Source organism: Lactuca sativa, chromosome 4 (genome assembly GCF_002870075.4).
Source record: "Lactuca sativa cultivar Salinas chromosome 4, Lsat_Salinas_v11, whole genome shotgun sequence".
Classification (NCBI taxonomy): Eukaryota; Viridiplantae; Streptophyta; class Magnoliopsida; order Asterales; family Asteraceae; genus Lactuca; species Lactuca sativa.
Genome location: NC_056626.2, coordinates 218,022,933 through 218,034,351, shown reverse-complemented (window position 1 = coordinate 218,034,351; position 11,419 = coordinate 218,022,933). Strand labels below are relative to the sequence as shown.

The window sequence follows — 11,419 nt, the reverse complement described above, 5'->3', positions numbered from 1 at the left end:
CGCAGAGGCTTGTAGATGTGATCTGCAGACTGCAGACATTTTGGCTTCAAAAAAACAAACAGCACCTTTGTGACTCCTACACCTCATGTCCTGCCACACCAAATACCATCTCCAGATTCACCATCCTACCCTCTAACCCTACCTCTCAACCAACCTCACCAATGTCAGATATATCTCCTCAGCCTATACATCCTTCTAATCCACATACCCTTCCATCCACACTATTAGTTCATATATCCAATCCTGTCTAAGATTGCACCAACTCCTGTCCTACCCTAATTGGCTCCATTTCTTAAGATGATAATTCTATTTTTCCACCCACCTTCTCTCCACCACAACGAACCAGAAATAAAAAACTCAAAATACTTTTTTTCGTCTTTCATCAACTCCATCATCTTCATGTTATCCCTTCTAACATTGAACCAAACACCCACACTCAAGCTCACAAAATTCCCAAATGACGCCATGCCAAGGAGCAAGAGTTCAATGCACTAATGCAAAATAGAACGTGGGAATTAGTTCCAAAAGCTTCTTACAACCCAATTAGATGAAAATGTTTATTCCTAGTCAAAAGGACTCCCAATGGTACTATTTCAAAATACAAACCTTATTGGGTTGTTAAGGGGTTCCTTTAACAACACGGGAACGATTATTTCAACACATTCATTTCGGTAACGAAGCCAATCACTATCGAACCATCATCTCTATTTCTCTCTCTTTCTCTTTCTCTCTCTCTCTCTCTCTCTCTCAAAACTAACCTTTAAAACAACTTGACGTGAACAGTGCCTTTCTTCATGGAACTCTATATAAAGAAGTCTTCATGTCTCAACCACCCAGATTCATTTAACCTAAATTCCCAAACCACATATGCAAACTTAGAAAGTCTCAGTATGGCATTAAACAAAGCACCGAGAGCATGGTACATGGTACACACATCTTTTCATCATACTTATGGCTTACGAAGTCCAGGGCAGATGTCTTTCTATTTATCTATAATCGTGACAACAATTTGTGTTTCTTTATGGCATATGACAATAATATTATCCCTTAACCATGACAACAACCAATTCACTCATTCCTTAACTAAGAAGTTCTCCATCAAATAGTTAGGTCCCCTCCATCATTTCCTTGGTATTGAAGTAATTCCTTCCCAACAAGCTCTTTTTCTCTCTAAACATTGACATATTCAAGACATTCAAACAAGTTAAATATGGATGGTACCAAAAAGATTACTACTCCTCTCAACCATTCCATTGTTCTAGCTCTTAAGAACACCCTGCAAGTGTTGATCCTATACCTTATCTGAAATCAGTGGGATCTTTGTAAAATTTGGCTTGCAGAAGAGAATATGTCTCTTTTGCTATATATTAACTTTCCCAGTCCATGCACTCCCCCGTTCCAACACCATTGGCAGACATTAACGTAGATGTTTCGTTAACTAAAAGGCACAGTTCATCATGGCCTACATCTTAATCGTTGATCCTCACTTGAACTCAAAGAATTCTCAGATTTAGATTGTGGATGGGTTTCTCCTATCATTTATTTGGGCTCAAACATCATCGCATGGCGATCAGCATGTAAAAAATCTATCTCGCAGTCTTCTATAGAGGCAGAATACAAAGCCTTATCTAATATGGCGGATGAAATCTCCTGAGTCTAACATTTACTTACAGACCTTGTTGTTACACACTTGTCTTCTCCTATGCTATTTTGTGATAATACGGTTGCCACATACTCTAGCGCCAATCTAATACATAGTTCTTGGATGAAACACGTTGCCACATTGTACTTGAAAAGGTAGCAGGCGGTTCGTTAATAGTTCTTTATATCAACCCAGCAGATGAACTGGCAGACACACTCACAAAGCCCCTAAGTATCAACTCCTTCATTCATATTCACTTCAAGATTGGAGTATCCGACAAATCCTCCTTATTTCGAGGTGTATTACGACCAATAGCCCAGTGTATTACGACCAATAGCCCAATTGGTGAAACCATTTAAATTATTTTATTTATGGTTACTTTTAACTTTAGCCCCTGTAATTTCTCCTTATATAGCTCATGTAACTTCTTCTTTTCTGTGTTGTACATGGTCTATTTAGCCTCCAGTATATTTTGCTTTGATTAGGAAATTGAACAACACTTTGTTATTGTGTAAACTCTTCTAGCCTTTATGAACTATTGACTCAACTACGATATAGATGCCAACCTTTTGTTATTTGCATGTTGAATGAGATCAAACTTGTAGTATTGTTGGTCTATATTTGAATGTACTTTATCAAAGTTATTAAAATCTTCACGAAAAACTTTCAAACAAAATACCTTATATCATTGTTTCGAGAAACTCTCACTAGAACTGTTAGGGTCTAAATTTGTCGAAACATCAAGTAACTCCAATGATCTATCATTGAACCGATGGTCGAGTTCCGTTAACTTACAACTATTTGCTTTGTAAAAAAATGTCCACTATATGCAATGATGTTCAAGGTATGATCATGTCATATCTAAAAATACCAAAATTCTACAATATTTTTTTTTAAATGACCCTAATATTTAAACAAAACTCGATCTTGTCATATCCAAAAACATGAAGAGAAAGCATGTGGAGGCTTGTTGTAATATGAAAAATAGAAAACAAAAAGGTTGATAATAACATCCAATAAAAGAAAACATGCATTGACAAATAAACAAGATCAAAGGAGAATCCACCTTGTGAGTCTATCCTTATAAAATTAAGAATGAATATTTCATGGTTAAATGATTGAATGAAATTCGCTTATCATTCAGGTTGACTAATGGGTTATTTAATTCACAACGCAGTTCATGAACCATACCCGAGTGAAAAACGATCATAGAAGACTCTTTTCATCGCCTCAAAGTGTATATAAAGCCACCATTCACACTTCCATAAACACACAAAAACCTAACAAATTCGAAGAAGAGCAAATAAAATAAACCAAAGCCATGGCTCCTTCGACTTCCCACCTATATCATCACCTCTTCTTCTTCTTTCTGGTGCTCCTGCTCAATGCCCAGCAATGTCCGGCGGCAGGTGGATCGTGGTCTGTCCTCCTCCCAAGCATTGGAATTTCGGCCATGCACGCACAGTTACTTCCCAATGATCGTGTTGTCATGTATGACCGCACCGATTTTGGAGTCTCCAATATCTCACTTCCAAACGGGGCATGTCGTCCTAACACAACCGATTGTTCTGCCCATTCAGTCGAGTATGATGTTGCATCAAACACCGTTCGTCCACTTATGGTGCTCAGCAATGTCTGGTGCTCGTCTGGAACATTAATGCCCGATGGAAGATTGGTCCAAACTGGTGGCTTTGATGATGGTTATCGTGTTGTCAGAATTTATAAATCGTGTGATTCATGCGACTGGCAAGAGATACGTAATGGCCTGAATCAACAGAGATGGTATGCGACCAATCATATATTGCCAGATGGCAGACAAATTATTATTGGTGGCCGCCGGGCATTTAGCTATGAGTTCTACCCCAAGATGTCGGCCACTGAGAACACTCCTAGTTTACCTTTTTTGGTTCAAACGAACGACCCTAACGTTGAGAATAATTTATACCCATTTGTATTTCTCTATCCTGATGGGAATCTTTTCATTTTTGCCAACAATCGTGCTATTTTATTCGACTATTCCAACAACCAAGTTATCAAGACTTACCCTACAATGCCCGATGGTCAACCAAGGAGTTATCCGAGTACCGGATCTGCTGTACTTCTCCCTCTGCGCATAACAAAGGGAACAGTAAATGCGGTTGAAGTATTGGTTTGTGGGGGTGCACCAAAAGGAGCATTTGTTAATGCAAATAAAGGGATATTTGATGGAGCTTTGGATACATGCGGAAGGATCAAAATATCTGACCCTAACCCTCAATGGGTCATGGAGACCATGCCTTTGGCTCGAGTCATGGGTGACATGTTGTTGCTTCCCAATGCTCATGTTTTAATCATCAATGGTGTATCTGCTGGAGTTGCAGGTTGGGAACTTGGGAGGAACCCTGTTCTTAGCCCAGTGGTTTACCAACCTGATAAACAGGTCGGGTCTCGATTTGAAGTGCAGAATCCAAGCACCATTCCAAGAGTTTACCATTCCACAGCTGTTTTACTAAGAGATGGACGAGTTCTTGTTGGTGGAAGTAACCCCCACGACAAATATGAATTCGGAAACGTCCTTTATCCCACTGAGCTGAGTTTGGAGGCGTACTCTCCTTCTTATTTGGATTCAAACTCGTCCGATTTACGCCCCAAAATAATATTGCCTGTAAAAAACACTAAAATAGGGTACGGAAAGCAATTAGTTATTGTGTTTACAGTTTCAGGCATTGTGGATCCAAGCTCCGTCTCAGTGACAATGATGGCACCTCCGTTCAACACACACTCCTTTTCCATGAATCAAAGATTGCTGGTGCTCGATGGTGGTGTGGCTGCCAAGATTTTGGGGAAGTCAAGATATCAAGTTGTAGTAACCACACCGCCCTCTGGTAATGTTGCTCCGGCAGGGAATTATCTTTTATATGTTGTTCACAAAGAGATCCCAAGTCCTGGTATTTGGGTTCAAATGCAGTGACAAAATATAGAATAATGGTCATTATTTTGTTTTGTTTCGTTCATCTTTAATTGTACACTCATTTGTCAACCGGACGGGTTTTAATTTATTCTATTTACAGAGACCATGTTATTTTACTTAATTTATCCATTCGATTCGTCTTTTGGCTATCTGACTATTTTATTCATTTCAAAAGTTTTCATATAACACTGATTTTATTATATATGCTTTAGTTCTAGACGCATCACCTTCAAAATTAATTGGTGTAATTGGATCAGGAGTCCTAGTGATGCCGTGCACGTTCAATATCTATAGCACAATCCGTAAGTATTCTATAGCTATAAACGGATAGCTATTGAATTGGTAAGAAAAATGTTCGTAACATAATGGCCTATGGCTATATTATAGCTTCGGAATCGCTACGGAATAGCTACGAAATTTTCCATATCTACCACAGCTACGGAAATAAATAGCTACGAATTTCCTACATAATAGCTACGGAAATAGATGGCTACAGAATAGCTACGAAACTAAATATCTACAGAATTGCTATGGATTCAAATAGCTACGTAATAGCTACGAAAATAAATGACTACATAATAGCTACGGAAATCTGTTGCCCGTAGCTAACTTCGTTTTATTTTAAAAAAAATAAAATTTAAAAATTTTAGTTTTTTGTTAAATACCACATTGAATTCACATTAAACCCAAATACCATATAATATACACCAAAAAACATCCCTAATACCAAGTTTGACAGATTTTATTCCATTGTTCAAAATATCATACAAAACTAAGCAATAATTAAGAAAACAAGCAATACCAAATGTTTACAAATTCAATTGTTCCAAAAGACATATCAATTGTCCTCATGTGGATAATCGGGGGGAGCGTGAGGTTGAGCAAATTTTGAATTCTTTCTCCACTTATCTGCAGACCAATGCTATAAAAAGAATAATGTATATAATAATACAATAGGAAATTATATCGCAACAAAATAGACTTTTTGTATACAAGTTTGCAGAGTTGTTGTTGCTTATTTTCTAACCTTTTCATCCATGTATCTATTTTCAATGGGGTCTAAAAACTACACAATAATACATAATTAGATGTAAGCAAGCTATTTCGGAAGGAAAATATTAGTTTAAAATTTTCATATATTTTTAAAACCTTTCAAGATGCTCAAGTTTTCCAATATAAACATGTGTACATTCATCATCACCATCTTCATATAGACACTCTTCGGTTTTTTGAAGACTTTTAGAGATAATCTCTACCTCTGAATTTGTTGCAATGTTTCGATAGGAACTAAAAAGCTAACGTACAAATATTCTATCAGATTGTAAGCAATATATATAATCAAAACTTAAACAACACAAATAACTATAAGGAATTACTAAATCAAGTGTAAAGATTTACCTTGCTAAGAGTGTCATAGATAAAAGAGTCGAGTGTGTTTCTTTTTTCTTTTGTTTAATCCACCATAATATCTTGCCCTACAAAAATTTGTGCTCTTTCTTGTGCTTTATGTATCTCATCTATTGTTGTTAGCATATGATAATTATTAGAAACTGCAAGCTTCTACTCCCTGGCCCTGCTTCTTCTTGCTTCTACAGCCTGCATGGTGAAACAATGTTTCGCCACAATTTATCTAGCTTATACATAAAGTTTCACAAAAAAAACTACAATTTTGTTCTGAAATTTAGATTACATGATGTGAATTAAACATGCTAGAATGAGTAGCAAGTTTATGACCAACAACATCATTCTTCGTAAGATGGTTGGCCATCATCAACAGTTAGTGCATATAAGAGTAATCAATTAAATGGTGTGTAACTTCTAAAAACTGAAGCAACAAACATAAGAGAGAACTATATCATAGTATGTTAAATATTTATGCAAATTGGGAAACAAGCAATACTTACTGATATAGTTTCTATTTGTGCAAATTGGGAAACAAGAAATACTCATAGAAATTACCTTCACGTCTTGTGCCTACAAGCTGAGAATCAAAATGATTGTGTTGTTACTTCGTGTTTTCCTAGTCTCCACACCCCCGAAATTGCTATTAACATAATCAAAGACATCCAGAGATGGTGACAAATGGGAGTGTCGAAGATGGGAGTTCAGGGGTGTGCTCCAATGTGGAGTAGATGCACGATTTCTATGGAACGAGTTAAACTATTAGGACATAGTGTTTGAGAGTCGTCGTCAACTCAAGCCATAAAAAAATGATTTCAGATTTTAAGCTTACCTTTGTGTGCGATAGTCGAAGACTGGAATGACGGAGATGGTGACCAACGGAGCGTCGGAGGTGGTGGAAGGTCTCTAGGATCAATGTTGGAGGCGCGCGTCAGAAGATGGGTGTTCTCTTCGTCTACTTCAACCATAAAAAAAGTATTTCAGAATGTTAAATAGGGATTTCGTGGGGGGAGATTAAAAATTTTTGTGAGGTATATTGGAGGGAGATTGGAATTTTTCGTGGGGATCGACACAAAAACTAATTTCGTGAAGATGATGGACAAAAAAAATGTTGTAGGCAGGATTCGAACTCACTCCACAAACATAATTGACCAAAAGAGTTACCAATAGGTTGGGAATGCCACATCCATACATATTTGGTCTCTTATTCAATTTACACACTTCTTTATTATTATTATTATTATTATTATTATTATTATTACATGTGAATCAGGATGACTATTTATGACATGACACAAATTTTTCTTACCTACGGATTACCTTCGGGATCTGTTACTCATTTCATGGTTCACCACCACCACCACATGTTTGTTATGATTATATGTTATGAGAATTTTATGCTAGGATAAGGCTAGGGATACTTTTAGGAATTACATGATAGATTGGCCTGATATGTGATGCCTTATAGCCTAGGAAGAATTGCATGATATACTAGAATGGGAATTTGTATTGGTATCAGTAATTGCTAAGTATATGCTTTAAAATTTGTATACGGTTAGGATCATATAGCCCTAGAACGATTGATTTGTTATTATTTCCTATTACTCATTTGATTGTGGTCCAAGGGTAGAGTCTTTGATTTGACGGTCTATTTGATCCTATATTGTGTATAATTTGCATGCATAAGGAAATCGACAATGAGAGTGGAAGTTCCTAACATGATTTGTAGTATGTAAGTTTCAATGTTCTTTGGTTATTATATGGAATGGAGTGCTACTGCACAAATGTTGTTTGCTTCGTGCTTTGTGGAACTCTTAAGTGATGTGAGTTAGCTACTAAGCGAATATGTTAAGTCACATGTGACAAAGGTTGAATAATCTCAGAGTGATGGATTTGACCCTATTGTGTAGCTCTCATTCGAGTCTAACCATTGTAAGGATTAGTCTTTTACTCAAAGGATTATCTAATCTTTGTTGCATGTGATTGTATTCATGAGGTGGTTAATTGACATTATGGGGAGTTTTTCAGCAGTTGATGGTAGGGTGAGGTCGGAAACCTAGGAAAGCCTAGGAAGTGCTTCATTGGGTTTAGTTGCGCTATTTACCAATTACTTGGTGTATCAATTTGAGAAGGTGACTTAGAGGATTCAGGATGATTATTGAGGAAAGTATGGACAGGTGTGGAAGGTAGTATTAGGCCCGTACTACTGAAAGCACGGGATCCATACTCGAATTGGGGAGAGTTTCGGAGAATCTAGGAAGCCTATGGATGAGTATTATTGGGTATGTCCTGATCATGTTCATGTTGTTTTCTGGTATGGTGATGAGCACTCAGGAAGTAGGTTTGAGTTCGGATTCTAGATCAAGTGCAGGTACCGAACCGATTGATGAGTGGATGTGGGAGTTGATCTCGTCGGAGATTACTCATGGTATTTTGGAATGGATTCATGTGATATTCAGTATGGTCAATGAGGGGATTCTGGATGAGTGTCTGGGTGCGTTTCGTACAATGGTTATGGCGGCTACTATTGGAGCTCACACTCTTTCTTTCCGTGATTTCCGTGCATGTGAAGCTCCCGATTTCTTTGGGGAGAAGGACTCTTGTGCCAGTAAGAGATGGTTAACGGATATGGATAATGCTTTCCAAAAGATTTTCTAACCCGAGGGGTCGAAGGTCAGATTTTCCTCCTATTTTCTGAAAGACAAAGCCTGAGAATTGGTGGGAGGATGTAGACTTCGCTTTGGGAGGTGAAGCCCTAAATACGATGACTTGGGATGAGTTCTGACCCGTTTTAGGGCTGAGTTTTCACCAACTGGAGGTACAATAGTTGGTGAAGGAGTTTCAGGACCTTCACCAGATGACTGAAACAGTGGCAGAGATCACTACAAAGTCTCGGGAGAGAGCTTTGATGGTTCCGCAGTATCCAACATACGAGGAGATAAAGAAGGTAAGGTATCATGACATGCGGAGGGATGGCATCATGGAGTTTGTGTGTTTTCCAGAGTGCAAGACCCAGAATCATATGATTTCTAGAGGTCGAGAGCATGAGATTTATTTGGAGCACCTCTGAAACAGGAAGCCATAGCAGATTCAGATTTCAATGGGGCAGGTAAAGAGGCCTAGGACTCGGGATTCACGTTTGGGAGGCCATCAGGGCTAGGGCCATTGTGCCAAGTGTAGGAGGACCCATGACGGAGGATGTCGGGATACAGGCCGAGGACGTTTCAGTTGTGGACATATGGGTCATTTTAGTAGGGATTTCCCATGTGGGCCGGATCCAATGTGTTTTCACTACAACCAAGTGGACCACAAGAAGCTCAATTGTCTGATGTTCAGGGTTAAAGTGAGTATATATATGCTCCAGTTACTTTGAGGATCATTGACGTTTGTGACGGTAGGAAAGGAGCCCTAACAGCGAGGAGCTGAGCGTTGCAGTGTCAGTAGCGGAGGCCATGGTTTCATTAGGTGCTATTGCGGGTATGTAATCTTTGTTTTCTTTTTGAATATTATCCATATTTATATTGCTTTTGGAATCTTGTTTTGGTATGGGTAAGCAGTATATTTGGTTTAGTTCCCTGTTATTTCTTTGGTTATATCATTAGGAATTGTTATATGCCATTTTGCATGCCAAGAGTTATTAATGGGTCGTATCTTGCTGAGCGGTACTCAAGTTGTTCGGTTGTTGTTCCAAATCTTTGATTGGGTCAATTCAGGGGTATCATTTGGAATTTTTGTGGTCGGATTATCTTTCTAGTTCTCAATGAAGTCAGAGTTTAGTCGTGTTAGCATTGATTCCGATAGCATCGACCATCCTCTATGGAAGGACTTTGGGTCTAATCATTACCGTTGCTATGGAAGGAACAATAGCAAGGAGATGGTGATGGCAGTCGCATGAGTTTTTTTGGTCATTGGAAGTGGTAGGGGAATTTTATAATCACAAGGGTTGAAGATGGTTAGAATTTAGAGATCCTTTTAAGGATGGGAAGTTTGAGTGAAGATTTACCAGTTCAGAGCAAGGGTTATGGTCTTTGTCACCGACATAAATGACTTAAGGAGGTGGTGCAGTATCATAGGAAGTGAGTGGTGTTGTCGGATTCGTTGAAGTTTCGGGAAGTATTCATCTAAATTTTAAGAGTTTGTGCGATCATCGAGATTGGATACCAATGGAACGCTAGTATTGGTAACCACAGGTCTTTGACGGTTTGAGTTATAAGAGGTAACATGGGTTGGGAATCCATCAAATTTTGTGGGTTGGGAGAGCTTCGATGAATCCAAGTAGGGGATAATTGTTCAGAATTCCAGGAGCTGAATTAGGTGTGAAACTAGGGTGAGTTTCACATCTTAGTCGGGAAGGAAGATGACTCAAGTGGACATCTGGATTAAAGTTTTCTAAGTTGGCACTTCAAGAAACTTTCCAACAGCTGGTTGTCGCTTTCTTTGTGATCCATAATAGGCATGTAGATTAATCCAGATTGAGGGTTGTGTTAGAGCCTCGCTGCCTGTTCTTGTTTGATGAAGGATTTAGGGTTCGAAGCATGACCCGAACACCTGATTAGGATTCATTCGGATGCGGGTTCGACTCGGAATGATTGTTGTTGATATGGTAGAGGTGTGGTAAGACCAAGGTGGGATAGTCATGTCGTACAACTGTGGGGTGGCCATAGCATTCACTAGGTCGGCAGATAGGATGGAAGTATTGTAAGGTTATCAATATATTTTGAGCTTTCTTTCTACATTATAGAAAGGTATTTGTAGTCAAGGACTAGGGATGAGTATGATGAATGAATGATCAGTAGTCCTATGGAGTAATCTTCGGTATATTTTCGGGAAGTTCCTGTTTTGGGTGGTTATCGTTGTGTTAAGGTCTTCTAGGTAACAAGAGTAATGTAGTTGTTTCAGGTTTTAGGTAGGGTTGCTGGACTTCCTTCTTTTGAGCTGAGGGAACAGTGTTAATGTTCATTATTTCGAAGGTATAAGCAATTTTTTGGCCAACGCGGGGCTAAGATGGCAGATTTAGGAGGCAACCATTTGTATGTGATAAATCTTCATTTTTAATCAAAATTCAAGAAGTTTGGGCAGAATCGTGTAGCGGTGGAGGACGTAGTAAGGACGATTTCGAGGACGAAATCTATTTTAAGTGGGGGAGAGTTGTAACACCCTGTTCCGGATCATTTCATAATTCGATGCCGTAACCCGAGGACCGATTATCATAAGGCTTGGGTCCTTTGGGAAAGAGACTCAATTCCCTTTGAGTGTGGGTAATGTTGTTTAGATGATCTAGGAGTTCGGTTTGTGGTTTGGAGACCAAGGGTATATAATTAAGTGGCAGTTCGGGCCTTTTATGAATTTTGGATTTTAGTTTAGAATGTTTTATGGAAATGGAAGTTGATAGAAGTGTAGAGCTTTTCATTACCTTTCTGTGGATA

General features: G+C 38.6%; 1 protein-coding gene across 1 annotated transcript; it reads left to right on the top strand.

Moving 5' to 3' along the window:
• The first annotated feature begins 2,963 nt into the window (after positions 1-2,963).
• LOC111893484 (aldehyde oxidase GLOX) lies at positions 2,964-4,713 on the top strand. Its single transcript, XM_023889539.3, has one exon. It carries the CDS (start codon positions 2,964-2,966, stop codon positions 4,590-4,592), a length of 1,629 nt encoding a protein of 542 aa, XP_023745307.2. The 3' UTR covers positions 4,593-4,713.
• Positions 4,714-11,419: the final 6,706 nt, after the last annotated feature.

Excerpts from the sequence above, each read along its gene's own strand:
- LOC111893484 (XM_023889539.3), top strand. The coding sequence starts at position 2,964 with ATGGCTCCTTCGACTTCCCACCTATATCATCACCTCTTCTTCTTCTTT.